This window comes from Schistocerca serialis, chromosome 3 (genome assembly GCF_023864345.2).
Source record: "Schistocerca serialis cubense isolate TAMUIC-IGC-003099 chromosome 3, iqSchSeri2.2, whole genome shotgun sequence".
Classification (NCBI taxonomy): Eukaryota; Metazoa; Arthropoda; class Insecta; order Orthoptera; family Acrididae; genus Schistocerca; species Schistocerca serialis.
Window position 1 is genome coordinate 411650948 of NC_064640.1, and position 26034 is coordinate 411676981.

The 26034-nt window shown below is 39.2% G+C and overlaps 1 protein-coding gene across 1 annotated transcript in view; it reads right to left on the reverse strand.

Annotated features, from left to right (window-relative positions):
* The window catches only part of LOC126470279 (DCN1-like protein 4), a 147082-nt gene that overhangs the window by 24024 nt on the left and 97024 nt on the right, over nt 1-26034 (reverse strand). The window contains exon 5 of the mRNA XM_050098028.1: nt 330-438. Coding sequence (XP_049953985.1) covers nt 330-438 — 109 coding nt within the window. The remainder of the gene's footprint in view (nt 1-329; nt 439-26034) is intronic.

Consider the following 26034-nt stretch of genomic DNA (forward strand, 5'->3'; position numbering starts at 1 on the left):
ACTCTCACAGTATCAGCTCATCTTTTCTATTTCTGCTTTACTGATTACACTTAACTTTTGGACAGTAATTTAGTGAATCAACTTGGGCTTACTTAAGTGTACTCTAACCAGAAGAGGTTCTTTGACTGTAGTCTTTCAAACCGCTTACAGATATACAGAAAATGTAAGTGCGCCATTTGTGCAGCTAGTTTGCATTTAGTTCATGTGGCATAGACTTCACCATCCACTTGCGCACATACACAGTAAGTTTAGAAGATACTGCGCTCCTGAACTACAGTAGTAGATGACAATTTCTGTGAATTAAAAAGGCAATTATACAAAATACTCACCCGAGCAAAATCATATGCATATCTATAGATGCTTTTAAATGTATTGTAGTCATTCAGAAGAGATTTTAGGTAGTCAAGCTTTGCCTGAATTTTTGGAATTGTATCACACCTGAAAATAAAATTAGATCATCAGCGTGATTAATTGTAGCTAAGAAATCTGCAAATTCTGTATTATGGATATCTGTAGTATTGTAATTCTAAACTGAAAGAAAAACTCCACTTCAAGCAGGCAAGCTCTCTACTACAGAGAATTTAAATCCACATTGAAACTGCATTATTACAAAGAAATAATTTTACAACTATAAGTAAAGATAGATAAAAAGGACAGTTTAAGGGGGGAAAAGGGAGTCTCCACTATGCTGCAGAAACGTACAAAAAGGAGACATACAATCTCAGGTTTTAATATTGATCCACAAAAAAAAAAAGTTTTAACTGAAGTAATTGTTAGTATGTGTGACTATGATATCCTCAGTAGCTGTATTAACTTTAATAATTTAAATTATATATATGCAACCATTGACAAGTTTGTCACTGTGTGCTTTGTTTTACTGCACAAAAACTGCTGCTATGGCACTAAATAATCATTTCCCACATAGCCCTTTGTGTCAAGTTACATAATCGGTTTGCAAATTTTATTACCATTTGCACGCCTATCATGAAATTGATAGCCCAGTTTACAGTTCAACACTTTGGTGTCAATCAACACTTTGGTGTCAATCAACACTTTGGTGTCAATCAACACTTTGGTGTCAATCAACACTTTGGTGTCAATCAACACTTTGGTGTCAATCAACACTTTGGTGTCAATCAACACTTTGGTGTCAATCAACACTTTGGTGTCAATCAACACTTTGGTGTCAATCAACACTTTGGTGTCAATCAACACTTTGGTGTCAATCAACACTTTGGTGTCAATCAACACTTTGGTGTCAATCAACACTTTGGTGTCAATCAACACTTTGGTGTCAATCAACACTTTGGTGTCAATCAACACTTTGGTGTCAATCAACACTTTGGTGTCAATCAACACTTTGGTGTCAATCAACACTTTGTATTGTCAAATTATTTAAGTTCCATTCAGTTGCTTTGGGTGGTGCTGGTTTTGTAAGTGCTAGAGACATTTCCACATATGACGTGTGTATATGTTATCTCCTTATCTGTCTATAAGGAATTTTATCGATGTCTACCATATTTTTAATAATTTGAGGAGTAAAGGTAACTCTCATACCTTTACTCATAAAATTATTAAAAATCTGTTAGAGATCATTTATTGGTTTTGACCGAGTTTGCAAGTATCAAAATATGTGACATATATGGCTAAATCTTTTGACTGCATTGACTTATAAGCTTAAATTTTTCACACCGTCGAGGGACTACAGATCTTAATGTGTGACAAATTTCAACTTCTATCCTTTCCTGAGAAATACAGGTTGTAATAGACAGACAGACAGACAACAGAGTCACCCTAGAAGGGTGCTGTTTTTACTGACTCAGCCCGGAAACCTAAAGGTGAATTGGTGCATCACATCAGTGACTGTCCATTCTTCCACACCTACGAGAAGTCAAATTATGTCATAAAACATCATTTGAGATGCCCTTTTGTGTTTGATGCGAAACACATCCCAGTACAGTAATATGCAGTTGTGAGTGTTGTAACATCTGTCTCCCATATTTGTCTGGCACTGCCATCTGACGAGATGCTTTTGGAACTTTGAGAAAAAGCTGAAGTTACTAATTGTTTTTCCTTATATGTTATAATCATTGTTTTGAAACATTACTATATTCCTTACAAAATCTGCTGGTATGTACAGTCAACAAAACAAAGTTGTTCACATATCTTGATAAGCTAAGGTACCTTCAGTTAGGTACAATTCGCACCAGTGGGAATGAAACAAGCACTGGCAACAGTGGCAGCACCACATGTAACACACTTTTAGTGCTATATTTGTTTCAGTCTCTTTGGAACAATATATCTTATAGGCCTTTTTGATTGTCCATAACTGCATATATTTACATCATATTGTTTTATATATATTCTGTAATACTAACTTGAATTTATTTGAAATGCCATGATGTTTCTATACTGAACATCCAAATAAGAGCAACCCTGTACAGTTACATGGTAGCCACATAGCAATATTTGAGGAAATTTATTTACACAATTAATTATAGTTCATGTCCCCTCGATGCCATATTTTTTTTAGATTGTGTTGTTTGTTGATATGCTGCAAGCATAACACTAATACAGATGCAGTGTGACAAACATGGTAAAACACTGTGCCACTGACGAGAATACGACAAACAGTTATTTACTGCCAGGATGTCTCAGCATCCACAGGCCACGAGAGAGTGTGTCCTGGACTCTCCTACTACACAGTGTTCTCGGGGCTATCCCAATGAAGTGATAAAGTTGCAGCAGGACTACTCACTGGTTCACACAAGCCTAATCATATGGCAATTGATTTTTGTACACGCTGACACTGAACTGATCAAATATCCAACCCCACAAAAGTTTCTCTCAGTGCAAACACCACAAAATGACAGAAAGGAAAAACATTTATAGCTTACTATATTTTTGCTGATTGTGCAGTAAAGCTGCTGCATCAGGCACGAGATTTTAATTTATAGCTTCTTTACCAATACGCACATGTAACACTGAATTACAAGCAAATTATACCACTGTATGACACACAGTTCAGGAGAGATGGCATCATAAACACCAAGATGCAGGAAAAACTACTGCATTGTGCTTGCTGTTTTAATTTATTACTTCTTTGCTACTAACTCTAATCGCAACAGTTTGCAGGCAGTATCCACATATACCACTTGATGTACCTGCGTAATTATATCATTGTACGACACAAATTTCACAAGATAAGACATCATAAACATTGAGCTGCATGAAAATCAAACTGAAGAATGAAATTCACTAGAGATACAGATGAAATGTGTGTGAAATATATTTTAAGCAGGCAAAGCCACTGGTAAAAGGCTCATAGGAGAGAGAAGGTGAGAGGAGGAGGACAGAGAAGGGAAAGGAGGAGATGAACAGAGATTGGGGGAGGGGGAGTTAAGAGTGTGGGTGGGAAAGTAGAGGAAACAGACAGATTGGGAGGGGTGGGGGGAGGAGATGGAATAATGAAAGGTTGGAATAAATACTTACCTGGGCATTTGTTTATAAATATTTGTTAAACCACGTGATAACATCACAAGGCACAACTAGTATAATCATATGAATACTGTTGCAACAGCTGCTCAACTTCAGACATTAATGCCCTACGAGGAGATACACACAAAAAAACTTCAAATTCAGCACTTTTAAAATGGGGTCTTATTGTCATTGCTATACATCTCTGGCACTGTGAGAATTATATAATACTGCAGTAACTGTGTTATTCCAAATTATGATGAAATGTTCCTTTGGACATGCATGCACATCTGAAAGAACATTGCATTGTAATTCAGAACACAGGGACTGCAATATCATATTTATCTGCCAACACCAGGCAAGCGAATTTCAAGTAAAGGTGTTTCCTCTGTATGGAATATACATAATCGATGTATGAGTATAGGGGTTGTAGAAACAAGGTTGACGATGTATGAACTTTGGGTGTGGCCACGAGTTGTGCTCTGGTAGTCTAAAGGTAAGACGACAACTTGGGATACGCGGGAAATCCAGGTTCAGGTCCTGGTCCAGCACTAATTTGTCAATCCATTATACAGCTGATGGTTGTTTATATTCGCAACTGTGAATACATTTCTTTTACTGTGAGAACTGAGTTCTTATACCTCCCAACAGAGCTGAGCACTTTCTGCAATCAGAATCTAGCTTTCTCACATTAGTGAATTCTCCATTAATAGGTAACTTTCCTTTATATTCAAAATCATTTTTTCAGTAATAATCTTTTAGGCAGAGTAAAAACTACCAAATCTGAATATCAACAGCCATGTTCTGAAATTAAATTCTAACAGCCATAAAGCAAAGAGTAGTACATTTTGTCATATGGCCTCTGTAGTACCATACATGCAGACCATCAACAGTATTGAGTTCTATTTTCCTTGCAAATTACAAGGAAACCAACCATATTTTACTTTGGAAAACCATATTATACACTTTTCCTGTCAGTTGGAAGGTGGTAGGTCATGCAATTTTGAACCTGCTTTTCTCTTTCAGATCATTACACACATCCAACCAGAATTTAATAAATATTGTCTGACAGAATTTAAATGTCTTATTTGGACCCATTATATTCAGTAGTTGAACTTATTGTTTTGAAATGTTTGTAAATTTACCTCTAGACCAAAGTTTATGAGCTAATCGTTAAATTTATTCTCTCTTGCTCAATTTCATCTTAATGACTTTCTTCTCCTTCGTCTGCTTGCCCATTGTATGCGCTATTTCTGTGAATAGTTTTATGCATGCAGACAAAACTTTCTCTTTGGCAATTTAATGTGAATCTGATTGTTTTTGAAATTGAAAATGATAGTGAATCTTTAGTGTTCCCGAAAAGAAGGCCAAAAGGACTGCCACTGAGATTGGCACATACATTTGAGTGTGTAATTTCATAAAATGTGTGTATCATTACCCATTTCATTCATGCCAATGAACTGAACAATTATTCTATTAGTCCTCCCTCATACATTTAAAATATTAGCTTCGTAAAAGATAAAATTTTGGTAAATGTCTGACCGATCTAGGATCACTTACTGCTCAACATACTACTATTCTCTTACTCCTACAAAAAGAATGACCTTAAAATAACTTGGATGAATTTTGTTTAAAATTTTGGGTGTTCTTTTTTACAGGTTTTCTACGTCATACTACAATACATGTTTTCAAGACTACAAATAATATGCACCAGTGTTGGACACATTAAGACAAGAGACACTACCAAAGAAATTCCATTAGCACCTAACATGGAGTAAACTTAAAAAAAAAAAAAAAAATAAATAAATTATTGTCCAGATGGTGGAACCAAACTCTGGTTCAACAAGTCATGACAAGGCACTTTGACCATGAGCTACTTACACAGCAATGCTAACATGTCCTTCGGACCATTTCCAATGTTGCTGGCAAATCGTTACGTATTTCACGATTACGATTGCCTATACTTCCATGTATAATGATTTATTGATAATTATTTGCAATACTGTGTATAGTACTACAGGCATTAATGGGGCACAAGCGTTGCCACAAACTGTGACACGTCGAGAATGTTTGATGTGGGATTTAGCCATTTTCCATGCAAACAGTTTTGTTCTGTTGAGTGGACACCATTTGTAGTTAGTGGAATATAAAGGGTGTTCCATGTTTATCTTTACAGCTTGGATCACAGATATTTCATTAATATGGATAGGTAGAAACATGCAGTTTATTACAAAGTTCACACACAGCTAAAGTTAGATTCCTTTTTTGCAGTTTAGTTACTGATGAAAATTGCCACCCCAGTAGATGAAAAGTGTGTGGAATGGTTTAAACAGACCAAATCTGACACCCAGACAGCGTGGAACTTCCAGACATCGTATAGAGGCACACCGCCATCATGTCTGGCCATCAGACAGTGGTAGCTTCCACCAACCACAATGCAAAGGATGCTACATAGGATACTGAAGCTTCATACCTACAACATATGTTTGCTGCATGCACTTCAACTTGATGACAGGCCTAAGCACAAAGCATTTGCAATAGAGATTCCGAGTTGCATCAGTGATGACCCAGGCTATTTGAAAAAGTTGATGTTCACGGATGTAGCTAGCTTTCGCATGTCCAGGAGGCTAAAACGTCACCATTTGGGGATCTGGGGCTCTGAGAATATCCACTTTAGCATGGAAACTGTGCACAGCAGTCCAAGGATAAGTATATAGTATGTTCTGCTTCATGACTATGTGAATGTTTTCTGCTTCATGATCGTGTAGAGGGACCACTTTTCTTCACGGGGCCATCAATAACCTCAACTGTTTCCTGGACATGTTGGAACAGTTTATATTTATACAGAATTGCAACACGATGTAACGCAGCAGCAGGATGGTGCCCTCCTCATTGGGCACTGATCATTAGCAAGGCTTTGGACCACTCTTTTCCAGGTTGCTGGATTGGCAGAGGAAGACCAATTTCCTGACCTCCAAGGCATCCAGAACCACCACCATTAGATTTTTTTCTTTGATGATTGTGAAGAATATTGCTTACCAGACCATGGTGTGGGCCTGCAGGAACAGCAAGCTCGCACCAGAGCACCAGTTGAACATGTTAATCCTCATTAACATGCTAGGCTGGACAAAGAGGGAATCTGAGTATCATGGCCTGCATGTTACAGATGGCACACACATAGGTAATAAAACTTCAGATGTGTGTGAACATTAATATCTAACCTCCATTTCTGAAATATAAGTGATCAATGTAGTGAAGATCATTTTCAAACAGCCTGTTTTTGTATGAGCATATACCAAAGTAATCTTCAAATTTTATGTTGCCAATCTGTATGTGATATTTCATTTTTTTTTTCTTCACTGTCATGAGAATAATACTTGTGGTTTGATAATGGCTTGTTACAATTTTTTCATATTTACAGTCCTGATAAAGCCACTACACAAATAAAAAAAAATTAACTTTGAAAAGCCTAGGTTCCAGTAAAAACATTAATCAAGTTAGGTACATGGGACATGTGTCTCACCTCACTGATTTTCAAAATGGGTACATCCAAAAATTTTTTAATTTGTGAATTCACTGAAATGCCAAAGAAACTAGTATAGGCATGAATATTCAAATACGGAGACGTGTAAACAGACAGAACATGGCGCTGTAGTCGGCAACGTCTATATAAGTCAACAAGCGTCTGGCGCAGTTGTTTTGTTAGTTACGGCTGCTACAATGGCAGGTTATCAAGATCTGAGTGAGTCTGAAAATGGTGTTATAGTTAGTGCATGAGCGATGGGACACAGCATCTCTGAGGTAGTGATGAAGTGGGGATTTTCCCATACAACCATTTCACGAGTGTACCGTGAATTCAGGAATCTCGTGAAACATCAAACCTCCAAAATTGCTGAGGCCGGAAAAAGATCTTGCAAGAATTGGACCAGCAACGAGTGAAGAGAATCGTTCAACGTGACAGAAGAGCCACCATTCTGAAAATTGCTGCAGATTTCAATGCTGGGCCATCAATAAGTGTTGGCACGCAGACCGTTGTTGTTTTTAGTTTCAGTTTTAGTTAGGTCATGTTCCGTAGATCATCTTCCCGATTATTTTATCAATGTGATGTGGAACAAGTCAGTTTGACTTCTACACATACAACTAAATTTAGAGGTACTTTTTTTTACCTGTTCTGAAACAGCAACTCGTCCATGGAATAGAAGGAGTTGTCCAAAAGAAATGATTTTAAGCTAGACTTAAAACTTGATCTGCTATCTGCCAGACACTACGTTGTTGAGCAAATGATCAAAGATTTTTGTTGCTGAATAATGTACTCCTTTTTGAGCAACTAACAGCTTCAATAACGGATACAAAAGGTCATTTCTCCCTCTAGTGTTGTACATATGAACATCACTGTTCTTCGCAAATTGAGATGGATTATTTGTAACGAATTTCATTAGTGAATATATGTATTTGCTTTCTGTTCATTAAGTATGATTCAAACCAGCTGTGTGTATAGCCTTCATTTCCATAAAACCTGAGTTTTTCTAAGAGTGTGACATGATCCACACAGTCAAATGCCTTGGAGAGATCACACAAAAAATACCAACTGGTGAATAATTCGTTATTTAGGGCTTGTACTATTTGATGGGTAAATGTGTAGATAGCATTCTCAGTCAAGTAACCCTTCCGCAATCTGAACTGTGACATGCTGAGTAAATTATTTTCACTTAAAATGTGAGACTACTCTTGAATACACAACTTTTTCGAATATTTTAGAAAATGAAGTCAGCAATGAGATTGGTCCATAATTATTTAAGTCACTCTTGTCCCCTTTCTTATGAAGAGGTTTGACAATTGTGTATTTCAATCTGTCTGGAAAAATTCCTTGTGGCAGTGAAGCATTACATATATCGCATAGGATTCCACTTACTAAAATAGAACAACACTTAAAAATTCTGTTAGAGACTCCAACACCAAAAGAGACCTTGTTTTTCAGTATATTTATAATTCCCTTAATTACAGTGGGGAATGTTGGTGCTATTTCTAAAGGCCTAAAGTCCTGGGGAATGACATTTTTAACTTTTTTTTTGTTTTGCTTCTTCAATTGAACCCTTTAACCCTATTTTTGCTGCTAAATTCAGAAAGTGATTGTTAAAGATACTTGCAACTTGTGAATTATCACTCACAACATCATCATTTCGCTTTATTGCTATGGTATGCTGTGCACTGTCAGACTGCCCCATCTCCCATTTGACAATTTCCATGTAGTTTTAATCTTATTACCATCATTATTAAATTCTGTCAGAACACATAAGCTTCTGAACTTCTTAATGACTTTCCTTAAAATGTTACAGTATCTTTTGTAGTAAGCAAGTAACATAGGATCCTGACTTATTCTGACCTGTCCTTATGTTTACCTCTTCCTCTTACATGATATCTTAATTCCCTTAGTAATCCATGGCTTACTTTACTTTATAATCGCTTTTTTGGATAAAATTTCAGGAAAGCAACTCTCAAATATAGAGACAAATTTATGGTGGAATAAACTAAATTTAGCATCAGCATCGTTTTCTGTGTGTACTTCATCCCATTCTACCTCTTCTAAGCTGCACTTAAAGCTCTGTATCCTGTTTGCATTAATAAGCCTCCGTGCCTTGTGTGAACCTGCCTGAATCCTGTAATGTGCTATATGTGTTATTTCCATTAACTGTGCATCATGATCAGATAGCCCATTAACAACTGGGTACACATTAATTGTTTCTGCCTGAGCACTGTCTATGAAAATGTTATCAATGAGTGACCTACTATCCTGCTGCACATGAGTTGAAAATTTACAACAGATACTAGATTGAAACAACCAAATGAAGATTCTAGCTCATTTTTCCTATCCGTATCTTTTAATAAATCTACATTAAAATCACCACAAACCACTAACTGCTTCCTTTTGTCTGACAGATAGCTCAATAATGCCTCAAGATTTTTCATTAATAGCTCAAAGTTACCTTGAGGGGACCTGTAGATTGTTACAATTACTATAGAAGTATATTGCAGTAGCAACTCACAAGCACATGCTTCAAGGATCTGATCTACACAAACTATTTGTTTCACAAAAAAACTATTTGTTTCAATATAACTGACTTTGTGTCCAGTTTTATATAAGTAGCAACTCCTCCTTTTTCCATGTTGACTCTACATGAATAAGATGCTAATCTGTAATCCCTTAAATTTAACTTCTCCATCCCTGCGGTTACATGGTGTTCAGAGAGGCACAAAACATCTATACCTTCAGAATTTACCCCATTTTATAGGTGTACAAGAAGCGCATCTATCTTATTTTTTAGTCCTCTAATGTTCTGATGGAACACACAATTTTTATGTCTTTGGATACTGCTACAGACATCATGGGACTGTTCTGTTTTAATCTCTTTCAATACTCTCTGTCTGTAACCTGACTCTAACCTAAAATGTGTGTCCCTCTGACTCCAGTAATCACAGGTATTTTGTCTTGTGCACATGTGGCCCCCTTACATTTTCTGCAAGAAGATCAACTAATCTATCCATCCCCTTCTATTCAGATGCAGGCCATGACTAGTGTAACACCACCTCACAATTGCATCCACAGGCACAGCACAGATATGATATTTAGTTTCTGCGAACAGTAACAAGAGTGCCACTCCTCTTTTTTTTTTCCCCCCCCCCCCCCCTTCCTCTTCATTTCCACGTATGTGTTACATCCAATGTCATTCACGATCTGTTGCATGTATGATATCCTTGGTCGCCCCCACTGATTCCTTCCCTCAATAGGTCCTTCTGCTATTGTTCCAATGATGTTGTGTCATAGGATGTGCCCTCCAAGTTTGTCTCTTCTTGTTTGGGCATGCCTCCACAGAGATCTGGTTTCCTGTACTCTTCTAAGCACCTCTTCATTTGTTACTTTGTGCATGTTACATTAATTATGAAGGAAGAGTGTTTTCACCCATATATTATAAATATGTTTAAAATGAGTTTTAACCAAGAACGGGTTTATTTAGCACAAATGTACACAATAAGTAATTTAAAGGTAAAACAAACATTAAGGGCACCAACATGTGGAGCATATTTCCTTATACAGGGTGGTCCATTGATTGTGACCGGGCCAAATATCTCGCGAAATAAGCACCAAATGAAAAAACTACAAAGAACGAAACTTGTCTAGCTTGAAGGGGGAAACCAGATGGCGCTGCCATAGGTAAAACTGATATCAACTGCATTTTTTTAAAAATAGGAACCCCCACTTTTATTACATATTCGTGTAGTACGTAGATAAATATGAATGTTTTAGTAGGACCACTTTTTTCGTTTTGTGACAGATGGCGCTGTAATAGTCACAAACATACGGCTCAATTTTAGACGAACAGTTGGTAACAGGTAGGTTTTATAAATTAAAATACAGAACGTAGGTATGTTTTGAACATTTTATTTCGGTTGTTCCAATGTGATACATGTACCTTTGTGAACTTATCATTTCTGAGAACCCATACTATAACAGCGTGGTTACCTGTAAATACCACAATAAAGCAATAAATGCTTGAAAGGATGTCCGTCAACCTCAATGCATTTGGCAATACGTGCAACGATATTCCTCTCAACAGCGAGTAGTTCGCCTTCCGTAATGTTCGCACATGCAATGACAATGCGCTGACACATGTTGTCAGGCGTTGTCGGTGGATCACGATAGCAAATATCCTTCAACTTTCCCCACAGAAAGAAATCTGGGGACATCAGATCCAGTGAATGTGCTGTCACGAAATATGCTATTCAATACTGCTTCAACCGCACGCGAGCTATGTGCTGGTCACCCATCATGCTGGAAGTACATCGCCATTCTGTCATGCAGTGAAACATCTTGTAGTGCATCAGTAGAACATTATGTAGGAAATCAACATACATTGCACCATTTAGATCGCCATCGATAAAATGGGGGCCAATTATCCCTCCTCCCATAAAGCCACACCATACATTAACCCACCAAGGTCGCTGATGTTCCACTTGTTGCAGCCATCGTAGATTTTCCATTGCCCAATAGTGCATATTATGCCAGTTTACATTACCTGTAGTAACCACAACCAACAGCGGGGATGCCTTGGGCTGTGGATTGGAGCCGCCAGGCGGGGAAGCCGCCGGCGGGGAAGCATGCACCAGCGGGTAAACACAGGACGAGTCGGACGACAGACCAACGACAACTGACAACAACCGACTATGAGCGACACAACAAGGAAGAGATAAACAATGGAGGCTTGTGGAAACCACAACACCAAACACCAAACATAAATCCACTTGGAACCAAAGCCAGGCAAATGTCAACAACGAGCAACGACCAGAACACAGTACTGCCGAGACAGAAACGAAATCCAGAGCGAGTACCAGACTGGCTGGACTAGGGCAGAGCGGGTCCCTATATATCAAACCAGAGGGAGCGGCTATTGGCCACTGTCTGCATGTGGCTTAGCGGTGGCGCCCTTGCTGCGCGAGAGCCGCTGCGCGGAATAGCCGGCACGGAGGCGGAGTCCTCTATGGGCTGACCACGTCCATTTGTTCTGCCGCGTTTTCGAATTCTGCGGCGGAAGGTACTAGATTACCGCTGTTTGTGAATGACGCTTCGTCGCTAAATAGAATGCGTCGTAATTTCTCTTGTGCCCACTGGCAGAACTGTGCATGACATTCAAAGTCGTCGCCATGCAATTCCTGGTGCACAGAAATATGGTACGGGTGCAATCGATGTTGATGTAGTATTCTCAACACCGACGTTTTTGAGATTCCCAATTCTCGTACAATTTGTCTGCTACTGATGGGCGGATTAGCCGCGACAGCAGCTAAAACATCCTACTTGTGCATCATCATTTGTTGCAGGTCGTGGTTGACGTTTCACATGTGGCTGAACACTTCCTGTTTCCTTAAATAACGTAACTATCCAGCGAACAGTCCGGACACTTTGGATGATGTCGTCCAGGATACCGAGCAGAACACGCCCGTTGGGCATTTTGATCACAATAGCCATACATCAACACAATATCGACCATTTCTGCAATTGGTTAATGGTCCATTTTAACAGGGGTAATGTATCATGAAGCAAATACTGTCCACACTGGTGGAATGTTACGTGATACCATGTACTTACACATTTGTGACTATTACAGCGCCATCTACCACAAAGCAAAAAAAGTGGTCCAACTAAAACATTTATATTTCTTTATGTACTACACGAGTATGTAATAAAAAGGGGGGTTCCTATTTTAAAAAACGCAGTTGATATCTGTTTAACCTATGGCAGCGCCATCTAGCGGGCCAACCATAGCGCCCTCTGGTTTCCCCCCCTTCAAGCTGGACGAGTTTCGTTCTTTTTAGTTTTTTCGTTTGATGCTTATTTCGTGAGATATCTGGCCCTGTCACTATCAATGGACCACCCTGTATATTCCATGTTAGTTCCACACCAAACATCTGTTCCATTTGTGAGAAGGTTATTGAACCTACAGCAATGAAATTTCTACCAGATATTAAGTACCTACACTGCATTATAATGAACCTGAACAATTATTTTTAAGTTCCTTCCTAAAATTTTTAGAAAACTAAGGAATCCAAAATTTTGCGACTTTTTTCCATTTATAATTTTATTTAGAAGAAAATAATTCAAAATTTTACATTATTTGAGGTTCCATACGTGAAGATTGTAGTTACCTAGCTATACCCTAAATTTCATTGAATTATCTTTAATATTTCTTCAGGAAAAGGGACTTTTCTAGTAAATGTTACATCTGGGAAATCGCTTTTTGTGAAATCACTTTTAAAGAAAATGAGCCAAGTTTGAACACTTACAGATGATTTAAAACAGCCTGATGCAACTGTTTTGTTGTCTTCTGCCTCTTGCTTTTCCTCCAGCTTTCTTTTGCAACATCTAGCTTACTACCTTGCTTTTTTTGTCATTTCTGTCACAGATCTTTCAGCAACTTGCACTCTACAGTCGTCCCAATGGTGAAGACCTGAGACTAAATTCTTCCCAGGAATAATTCCTCATTTTAGTAGTACCCAATACTCGGCAATATTTCCACAGCTGTATGTGAGAACAGTACCATGGACTTCTATTTTTAAGGTCTGCGTACCTGCAAATAGTTTTTGATAGACATCTCCAAATGAGCTGTTGAAATCCTCATTTGGATTTTCGGTTTGCCCATGCAAAACTCTCTTTCAGTAGCTCAGGCCTTGCCAAATCTCTAAATATGGACTTTATCATACTAAGTACAGCTGCTGGAAAAATATGCTTATGCGAATAGGATTCTCTTGGCACTTTTGCCCTATTAAGCCAGCACCATGATGTGTCAGTTTTTGGGCAGAGACCATGATATGGGCTTTCAGCTGTAGATTTATGAAAAAAATATTGACCACACATCATCCTTCATAGCTTCTATATTGTCCTTATTCCTTCCAATTGCCTGTCCATAATATCTCTGGAGATTTTCTACTTTGTTCTTAGTCAAATGACCTTGCCCTGTCACCAGTTTACAAAAGTCTAATCTTTTGCCTTTAAGGTCAACTGTTAATATCCTACGTCTGGTCCTCCTTTTTTGTACATCGCTGACACATTCCATTTTGGTAATTTCCACATTGCCATACGAGTTGGAATTCACCACACTCATGTAGGCCTTGGTGTCCCCCATCTCCGAGGAGGACATCGAAAGGGTGCAAAAAAGGGCAGCTCATTTTGTATTATCACGTAATAGGGGAGAGAGTGTGGCAGATATGATACGCGAGTTAGGACGGAAGTCATTAAAGCAAATATGTTTTTCATCACGGAGAGATCTATTTACGAAATTTCAGTCACCAACTTTCTCTTCCGAATGCGAAAATATTTTGTTGAGCCCAACCTACATAGGTAGGAATCATCATCAAAATAAAATAAGAGAAATCAGAGCTCGAACAGAAAGGTTTAGATGTTCGTTTTTCCCGCGCGCTGTTCGGGAGTGGAATGGTAGAGATAGTATGATTGTGGTTCAATGAACCCTCTGCCAAGCACTTAAATGTGAATTGCAGAGTAATCATGTAGATGTAGAACACCTCTTGCCTCTTCTAATATTTCAAATACTTTTTACACCTAATACTTCCATCCCACCACTGTTATCCTCAGAGTTAGAAGCACATTTCAGTTTGTGTTCTTCCTTTCTGCCTGCTGTTAATCTTGTGCAAGTTTGACATTATTTGGTCATAATTTCTCCATCAATGACTTTACCTGTGTCTACGTTTCTTGCTGTAACAAGATCGTTTAGTGAGAGATAGCCCCTCTTTTACCAGCTCCATCCAAAGCAATCGCAAGGTCTGTGCAACCTTCATCTTTTACAATGGCTTCCCTTAAAGCATTCCTCATACTCTCCTCACTAACTTCCACTACAGCTTTCTCCAATAATACTTGCAGAATCTGAAAGTTCTTTGTTGGAGCATGCATATTCATTAAGGTGAAAAAATAAATAAATAAATAAATTCCAGCACCCATACTTCTCCCAACTCAAAGTAGAGCATACATAAGTCTTTTATCTACATCATAAGGCCCCATTGGGTCTGTCTTATGACAATTTGTAGTGGAATTGTGAGACCTTTTCTACCTCTGTCACTTTCTTCAATATTCACACATTCAGATATGCCACACTTCTTGCACTTCACAAAACTAAAAACAATGTCAGGTAAAATACTCATGTCCATATTAATATAGTTCCCTTCTTCATTAGTTACTGCAAGCATTCTATATTTGTTAAAAAAGGAGACCTTTTTTATGAAGTTCCATGAGCAGTATTGAGTGGACCCTTTTATTTAGTGCTGCTGTGACATTCTTGCATGATATACATGTATGTAGAGTGTACATTCTGTGCTGATTGCCTTTAAACTTTCTCTTTTAAATATTCCTTTTGGTTTAGCCATCTTCAGAGAGATCTAAGTAAAACGACATTCACCACAACATAACAACACAAACACAATGATCTGAGCAACCACTGAAACAAACTTCTAAAGACAAAACACGTGTAAAACAGCTGAGCATTGCAAGGGCACTGTTACAGGTTAACCACAATTACCACAAAAAAAAAAAAAAAAAAAGTTAGAAGGAATCGTAAATGTCAAATCTTAATTTTACAGCAAATCTGAGTATGACAGGTGAACACAATAAAATAAATGTCCAAAAACCAGTTTTCCAGATAAATCCTTTGGGGAGTATATGAACAAGATCCCAAAGATTCCAATTCCACAAAAAAGATTCCTTTTTTTTAATGCATACCACGTATGTACCCTTAAGTGAAAGGTGGGTTGGACGGGGGGGGGGGGGGGGGGGGGGGGCGCACTAATGATTATGGAGTGATGAAGGGGACGAGTACTTGGGAAAAAGTAAATGAAACATGCTGCAATTTATGGTTTCACAACAAAAAAGTTGTCAATGAAAAATATTTCAAACACCTATTGCTCCCTTCAAATATGCAGCCATTCAGTCCTCCACTACGTCATCTGAAGATTTTATACAGAAAAACACTTTCTAAACACACACGTTTTGGTCCTGGCAAGTACATGTAACATATACAGCTCATTCCGGAGAAAATGCTTCCACAATTAAATGATGGACTATACAGTGGCAACTTAAGCCTAGGTGGCACTTTAGTGCTCTCAAAATTACAACTGTTATACTGTAATAGGCTCTCACTCCATTTGACATAACTCCATGTACAGCATTTTTAAGGCCAAATATGTGTGCATCTGTATTGGTACACACAAGAAGCTCACAGCTTTCTACTGTGTTTGTTTACATTGTGTGTTGTTTATGTGTAGTGATGCACTTGTTTGGAATTTCATTCTACAGCTGCGAAACAGCTTCCGAGTGATATTTTTGAAAAGAAGGAGAAAACAATAATTTTGTAAAGTGTGTTTTAAAAAGTATTTTCAAACTCAATATATATGAGACACACACACAGTGTTATTTCTGTGTAGGTTCAGAATTCAAGAGACAAATATCTTAAAGAAGAAGTGATTATCCACTAGGACTAGAACAAGCCTAAAAAAATTAGTGAATGGATGCAGAGAAAGTATTCTCCCTTGAATTCACTAGCATTTCACCAACATTAGCTAATAGATGTCAATCAGACCTCTTCTGAGATTTTGATATTTTTGGAATATATGTAGTATTCATTCAATAAAATTGATGGAACAAATGGCTGCAAATGAATACAACAACAAGGTCATAAAGCAACACGAAGTTGACTTAAATTACAGAAGGCAGCACACATCATCACTTTGCTTCCCCCCCCCCCACCCTTTTTTTTTTTTTTTTTTTTTTTTTTTTTTTACTGTCAAGTGAGAATATGTAGGATTCACTTACAAAGATAGTGCATTAGACAATTTGTTTGTGAAATTCAAAGGATGGCTCAGATGCAACAATTCAAAACATTAAAGGACTGAAATAAAATATTTAGAATGTGTGGTATGAGTTGTGGCTACTGTTTAAATTTTAACATTCTGGTAGATGGAGATTCTTGAAACAGCAGTCTTCCTGCAGTCAACGAAGTGGGTTACTCACAATACATGTGTGAATCTTGTTAAATGGAGTTTTTAGATACCAGGTATTCTCCTGTATATTCAAAACACCTACCAATAAAGCAAATGACTTACTAGGAACTGAGCTACCTAAGGGGCTGATATTTCTAGGAAGCAGCTAAATAGAGGAAATTCTAAGCTTGGTCACCAAATGAAAGGCCTGAGCTGCAGGTGGAAAGTAAATAATAGTGTTAATTTCTTGATTTTAAAGGACTAAGCAGAGGAGATTCTTAATAAAGAGAAACAGAGTGGGGTCAGGTGCCAACAGAGGTAATTCTAAAACCAAACTGTGCTCTGCATTATCAGCTGGGAAAGGAATGTGTGGATTAACAAGACCAAATCGTGGCCCTGTTTTAGTGAAGTGGCACACCATGAAATGCTAGCTAAAATTTTTTTCTATATTCTGAAAATATATATATTCGATGCATATATCACATATATTAGTTTCTTATCTCAATGTAAACTTGGTAGAACAATTGTTGCAATCAGTACATCACCCAGAATATGCTATAAACAGATGATCTGTATTAGGTTCTACACCACTGGTTGGTTGGTTGGTTGGTTGGTTTGTGGGCATTGAATGGACCAGACTACAAAGGCCATCGGTCCCCTTTCCCATGATCATGAAACACCCACAAGGAACAAAAACAAGCAACGGAGATGACAAGGGATGACACAGGACGAGAAAGGCAGACAAAGACCAGAAAAGAGGAATTAAAAACACAAAGAGTGTTACAGTGGTTGGCCGACCATGGAAACAAAAAAAAAAAAGGAAAAGCCAACCACCAAGAGACACACTAAAAACCCCAATCTAAGGCTGGAATTCCCACTCACTGAATAGAGCATTGTACGATTCGGGGAGTAGCGTATGGAATGAAAGGCTCCGAAGTTCCAACCACTCTATAAGGGAGCGGAAGGCCAGTGGGTAATTCATACAAGTGGAACTCAGAGCATAACGCTCTGCTAAGAGTTCTACAATCATGTCCAATTCAGTAGAGACTGCTCCATTCAGGTAAAGCCCAGGTACACTGACGAGTGTCTGATACCCATAGAGTCGCCTAATCTTGCTCCAAACCTGCAGTGGAGAGGTATGGATGCCAATGGTGGAGACATAACATTCCCAACACTCCCGCTTCCGTCGGCGAATAAGGCATCGGGCTCGGGCATGGAGCCGCTTAAAGCTAATGAGGTGTTCCAGGGATGGGTGCCACTGATGAAGTTGGAGGGCCTGCCTGCTATCTCTAATCACCTCAGCGATCTCCAGTGACCACCAAGGCACAGTCCTACACTGAGGGGAATTGCAGATTCCACTGCAGAAACGATGCCAGCGGTGATCGTGTGAACCACCACATCAATGGCGTCATGAGAAAGAGGCTAAATAATGGCAATGGAGGCGAATGAGTTCCAGTCAGCCTTATTCTAAGCCCATCTGGGGAGGTGCCCAGAAGAGTGACACTGTGGCAGTGACAGAAAGATCGGAAAGTGGTCACTACCACACAAGTCGTTGGGCACACTCCATTGGACAGATGGTAGAAGGCTAGGACTGCAGACCGAAAGGTCGATGGCTGAGTATGTGCCATGCACCACACTTAAATGTGTGGGGGCACCATTATTTAAGAGGGAAAGGTCGAGCTGTGCCAACACTTGCTCAACAAGAGTGCCTCTGTCGGTTGCCACCAATCCACCCACAACGGGTTATGGGCATTAAAGTCGCCCAGTAACAGAAAAGGGGGGCGGCAGTTGGGCTAACAGTGCAGCCAATACAGGCTGTGGGACATCACCATCCAGTGGAAGATAGATACTGCAGACAGGAACAACCTCAGGCGTCCACACCCAAATAGCGACAGCCTCTAAAGGTGTTTGAAGAGGTACACACTCACTGTAAAGTGAATTAAGTATGTAGCTGCAGACTCCACCAGATATCCTCGCATAAGCTGCCCAATTCTTATAATAACCCTGATAGCCACGGAGGGTGGGGGTTCGCATTGCCGGAAACCAAGTTTCCTGGAGAGCAATACAGAAGAAAGGGTAAAGGCAGATAAGTTGGCGGAGCTCAGCAAGGTGGTGGAAAAAACCGATGCAATTCCACTGGAGAATGACATTGTCCGCGGGCGAAAAAGGCGTGAAGGGACCAAGGAGGCAGGGTACACCGCTGGGTCACCTGCTGTCACCGATTTAGTACATGTGGGAGCGATATCCATCGTGTCTGAGAGTCTGGCAAGATCTAAGTTCTCAGTGGATGCCAGAATCTCCACCTCATCCTCAGACACAGAGCTTGTAGGTAGTGGTGGTGTGGGTGCCACCACAATTTCCTAGTTCTTAGGGGTCTTCAGTTTCGATTTCTTGTGCTGTGCCTTGGGTTGGTCTAGCTGGGAGGGCTTCTTTGATTCAGTCTCTGGGACTGAAGGGGACCACCAAGCCCTACGACCAGTTACCTGCGGCTTCTTCAGCCACTGGTCGGTGTCTGCTTTGCCACTGGTAACAACCTGGGAAGGGAGTGACCCAAGGGACCCCTTCCTAGTGAGAGACGCCGAAGAAGCTGGGTGCTGCTACCGAGATAGGTGGTGCGGGAGCAACTGGGAGGGAAGTGCCCCCCACCATCAAGGGGGCAGGTGTGGTCTTATGGCTCTGAGAGCTGGCTGAAATTGGTGCAATGGATAGGGCTGTAACAGTAGTGATAGCAGCGGCATAAGATGATGTCATGCGCACAGGATGGAGCCTTTCAAATTTACTTTTTCCCCTCAGTGTAGGTCAGTCAGTCCAGTCTTTTATTCCATTATTTTTCTTTCCTTCTATAGAATCCTACAGTCCGGGGAGCAAGGGGAACGGTGCTCTCTGCAGTTGACACAGATGGGAGGTGGGGCACATGGACTATTGGGATGGGATGGACGACCACAATCTCAACATATTCGGCTGGAAGCACAGTGGGAAGAAGTGGCCAAACTTCCAATACTTAAAGTATCGCATTGGGGAAGGGATATATGGCTTGACATCGCAGCAGTACACCATCACCTTCATCTTCTCGGGTAATGTTTCACCCTCAACGGCCAAGATGAAGGCAGAAAGTGACATAGCATAGTGGATGGTGGAAACTGCACCCAGGAATGTATCCTCACCCAAGAGATGGAGAGTGAGCGGGACTGCAATGCAAGAATGAGAAAGCGGGCTTGAGATCTCAATGCACCCAATGGACACAATGCACAATGTATGGTGCCTTTCCCCAATTGGCGTGCTCTTCAGAAAAATATTTGGAAGTATGGAGGTCAAACCATACAGGGGACCATCACATAAAGGCCGAAATGTGTGAGACTTCTTTTAGTCGCCTCTTACGACAGGCAGGAATACCGCGGGCCTATTCTAACCCCTGGACCCACGGGAAAGAGGGGGGGAGGGGGGAGGTGGGGGGGTTGTACATCATTGGGTTTGCACAGAAAAAATTGCACTCATTTTCTGATGTACATTCCAGCAACAAAAAAGTGTCCCATAAAAAGAACACACTATGTGCTACAACTGAGGAAAGCAAAGCGAAATGAATGACTGTGCCAAAAATGCTGCATACCTCCACATATACCGTAATGTTCTGAGGCCTATCACACTAACTAAATAATTATCCTGAACTGTCCTAAATGGCAAGTGGAGTTTCTACATTATGCATACAAAATTTCAAGGCAAAATTTGTTACGTATTTTCTAACATATATCTTGCAAATGTGCAGGCTAACTACTCATTTAACTAAGACTCTTAGGGCGAAACTGCCAAATTTAAACCTAAAGACACACACTAACTAATGTCAGTTTCCTGCTACAACAAATAAATACTTTTACTGCTCATCTTGGGACTGCTTTACAATATTCTCCAAGAAAAATACTATTTCACAATGGGAAGAATAGAAACTTATGTTCTAAGCCAGTACCAATGTAAACTGAATCCAAAGAAGTGAGACAAAATTTTCTGAAAACTTCAAATGCTGATAGTCACTCCATGCTAAAAAAGGAAGGTGGTATGCATTTTCAGAAGCCAGTTTGCATGCTAGTACAGTGTGAAAGATTCAATTCTTTTTCTAACTGTAATAAGCTAGTAATCATTCATCATGCTGTTCAGTATATATATCGTTCATTTCAAATATTCCCAAAATGTTTTAAGATATCTTAATTCAGTTTTACACACATAAATTTAAAGAAAGTCCTCACTAAAGGACACATGGTCAAACCTCTATTAATTAGAGAGATAGCAGTATCAACTATGCTTTTTTAGGTGGAAGTACATATCTGAAGGAAAAAAATTTATACAAGTTTAATTTTCAGATGCACTTCTTGTAAAAAAAGAAGTGGTTATAAAACACTTTCAAAAAATTCCATCCAAGTCCTCAAGTGTTCGAAATTATGAAATTCTACCGCAATTCATGTTTGCAGTTGGCAGTACAAAAACTTATTGGCAGATTGAAGAGATTCCTTAAAATCCCCTTTATACTGGAGTGAATGGAAGCAAACACAAGGGAATGTGTATTCGCAAACAATTTGCCAGATCATTTGCTTATATCTGTGAACAAGCACACATACTAGAAGGAACTGAAGAGAACATTGAGATAATGAACATAGCTATAAATGCTACATAATTTTTTTAATTTTTTATTTATTTATTTATTTTTTGTGTGCTAATAATCAGCACACAGGCTACAACACTACATAGTTAGAATCACAATACAAAATTTTGATATTCAGAAAGAATTACTTTGCATGGGGGATTATTATGTATGGAAAGTGCTATGTTCTTGACAATGTAAGCAAAATGGTGTAGGAAAAAAAGAATTTAAGTTCAAATGGCTCTGAGCACTATGGGACTTAACTGCTGTGGTCATCAGTCCCCTAGAACTTAGAACTACTTAAACCTAACTAACCTAAGGACATCACACACATCCGTGCCCGAGGCAGGATTCGAACCTGCGACCGTAGCGGTCACGCGGCTCCAGACTGTAGCCCCTAGAACCGCACGGCCACTTCAGCCGGCGAAGAAGAATTTAAGTAACTGAATCTGTATGCAAGTGTGCAATGCTTGGAGGTAGTGAACTTAAACTTAACTGCAGCTCCAGCTTTCCTTAGCATTTTTCCGAAACTTTTAACATATGTTGGTTGACACTTTTCACTGACTTTTCATTATAACTGAGGAGGAAATTGATAAACAGAAAACTAATTGCCAGTGGCCAACATAGCCTGAAGAAAGGCTAGTGTTTGCACTCTCATTATAAGCAACAGAACACAATTACGTCAGTGCTCATTTCGTGTTCAGTAGTTGCTATATCTAAGATAGTGCCTGAAGTCTGCAATGATGTATGCAAAGCACTTCAACAATTGTATATAAGTACAAATATGGAACATGATGTCAATAAAATATGATTCATGAAATTTGAGAGATGCATGTTCTGTCAAATAGACTACACCATAAAATTTTCTATATGGTCTGTTAGAGGGCAGGAAGTGTGATCTCCAGTAAACCATTTTTAATTATAATCAAATACCTGTAACATAACAGTGATACCACAGTTATGTTCCTATAGATACCATGATCATAAGCGATGAAAATGATCAGGCCTGTGGTACATTTTTAATTTTAATCAGCATAACAGAAACATATTTACACCTATTTACTTTCAAGGAAATTTATTGTTTTCTTAATTTTTTTATTTATTTTACATGTTTAGTTCCGTAGGACCACATTGAAGAGTAAATTTCCAAGATCATGGAACGTGTCAGTACATGAAATAATAACAGAAAAGTAATAACAGATAAAATAAAATGTTTATGAATCTGAAAAAATGACAAGCCGTAAGTTTATGTAAACACAATCAACACTATAACACAGGAATCGGCTTAAGTTTTCAAGGAACTCCTTGACAGAACAGGAGTGACCCATGACAAAACTCGTCAGTTTACATTTGAAAGCACATGGATTACTGCTAAGATTTTTTAATTCTTGTCATAGTTTACTGAAACTGGATGCAGCAGTATACTGCATGCCTTTCTGCACAACAGTCAAGGAAGTGCAATCCAAACGCAGATTGGATTACTACCACCACTTATTGGCCAAACCACCTGTTTCTGAGACAAAAATACCCTTTGAGAATGGGGAGATTCGCCCCAAAATAAAATACCATACCTCAAAAGCGAATGAAAATAAGCAAAGTAGACTACTTTTTGTGTCAAACTATCACTTACTTCAGATACTGTTCTAATAGTAAAATTGGCAGCACTAAGTCTTTGACCAAGATCCTTAACGTAGGTTTTCCATGACAGTTTACTGTCTATCTGACCACCTAGAAATCTGAACTGTTCAGTTTTACTAATCATATGCCCATCCTGTGAAATGATTTTGGTCGAATTGTGTATTAGAAACTGTAAAAACCGAGTCTTACTGTGGTTTAGTGTTAGTTCATTTTCTACAAGCCATGAACTTCTGTCCTGAACTGCACTGTTTGAAACAGTGCCAATGATGTACACAACATCTTACTAAAAAGCTAGTGTCATCAGCAAACAAAAATATTTTAGCATCACTTTTAATACTAGAAGGCATATCATTTATATAAACAAGGAAGAAGAGTGGCCCCAGCATTGATCCCTGGAGCACCCCCTCCCCCTTAACTGTGGCCCACTCTTTTGTTTTTTAATAAAAATAATTACGAAGGTTGTGCTTATCCACTCCATTCCCACCGCAGGCAAGCATCTAATGAATTTATCTTCTTTCTCATGTCTACTGTTGGACCTTATTAGTGTTTTGTCAATTTCCTACCACTCTTGATTTCTTTCCCTTCGGCCCACATACAATTCTGTCTCTTCTACCAGCAACCTAACATTCTCTATAGACCACTCCATTGCTAACACAACTAATGTCAACAACAACAAAAGTAGAGCAAGATAGCAGATAAAAGCTTTCTATATTTCTAGTGTAGAAGCGAATAGGGCATAAACTTACTTTGATGGTTCACTGAAAGACCGACAATCAGCAGAACACAAGTAAATGTGAACAGAACACAACCCAATGCCATTTACTCATGTGTGCCCAATGTTTACACCAGATAGAATTCTCATTTGTTGGCGCATATTCACTTGTGTCACTTCTGTGTAAAGGGAGCTTTAGATATTGATGTGCTAACTGCAGCAATGAATGTTTTAAACCCTCTTGGTTGGTTGGAACTTTTGCATGGATTTCATCTTTGAGCTTATCCTGGAGAAAAAAATGCAATGGAGAAAAATGAGAAATATGTGCAGGCCAACTAGTGACATCCTATTCAGTGATGATGAACATGCTGGTACTACACTCATCTACAGATTACTACTATTAAGACAGCTTGTAGCACTTCAGTATGAAAGTGTGGATATATGTTAGCTATTATAGATTTTCCATGAACCAATGGCCAATTCATACAGTCTTCAATAATCTCTCAAACATTCACATGCCACTTCCTTCCAATACTCAAAATGCTTTGGGAAGAGCAAATTCTGAATGGTATAGTAGTGTACATTTCTTATACTCAATTCCCACAATTTATAAATATTACTTCACCAATAAGGAGAATTCCTTGAAGAAAGAAGCTATTGTACCAATAAGGCATTGGAACCGAGTGACAATTTCTTATGTCTTTAGCTAATCCACTAGTTAATCTGTGGGTGGAGTGATGTACGAGGGTCACTCCAAAAGAAAAGCACTTTTTGTCTGCATGTTTGAAAGTCTTACAATGTGTATATACATCCTTTAGGAACAATATTTTGATTTCTCCACATAATTTCCATCCCTCTCAACTGCCTTACGCCATCTTCGAACAAGCACCTGTATACCCACACGGTAAAATTCTGGACCACCCTGTTGGAGCCACTGATTGGTAGCGTGCACAAGGGAGTCTTCATCTTCAAATCTTGTTCCACAAAGAGAGTCTTGCAGTTTGCCAAAGAGATGATAGTCACATGGAGCCAGGTCAGGACTGTAAGCCGGACGTTTCAGTGTTGTCCATCCGAGTTTTGTGATCGCTTCCATGGTTTTTTGACTAACATGTGGCCGTGCATTGTCGTGCAACAGCAAAACATCCTGCTTTTGCTGATGTGGTCGAACATGACTCAGTCTAGCTTGAAGTTTTTTCAGCGTAGTTACATATGCATCAGAATTTATGGTGGTTCCACTTGGCATGATGTCCACAAGCAAGAGCCGTTCAGAACTGAAAAACACCGTAGCCATAACTTTTCCAACAGAAGGTGTGGTTTCGAATTTTTTTTTTTTCCCCCTTGGGTGAATTTGCATGATGCCACTCCATTGATTGCCTCTTCGTCTCTGCTGAAAAATGATGGAGCCATGTTTCATCACCTGTCACAATTCTTCCAAGAAACTCATCTTCATCATTCTCGTACTATTCCAAAAGTTCACTGCACACCGTTTTTCTTGTTTCTTTGTGAACCACTGTCAACATCCTGGCAATTCACGTGGCACAAGCCTTTTTTAACGCCAACACTTTCAGTATTCTGCAAACACTTCCTTCCCCTATCCCAATGTAGCGTGACAATTCGTTTACTGTGATGCATCTGTCAGCAGTCACCAATTCGTTAACACTCTGCACATTGTCTGGAGTGTGTGTAGTATGAGGCCTGCTGCTGCGAGGACAATCCTCAATGTTGCTGTGCCCGCTTTCATCATGTAACCTGCTTGCCCACTGACTGACTGTACTGCAATCGACAGCAGCATCTCCATACACCTTTTTCAACCTTTTGTGGATGTTTCCCACTATCTTGTTTTCACAGCACAGGAATTCTATGACAGAACGCAGCTTCTGACGAACGTCAAGTGTAGCAGCCATCTTGCAGACACGCTGTGACGGTGCCAGTCATGGGAACAGGTTGAACTAAGTTTGAGAACAAACAGGAAGAACGTATTTACACGCTGTAAAACTTTCACACATGCAGAATGAAAACTGTATTTTTACAAAAATAGTGTGTA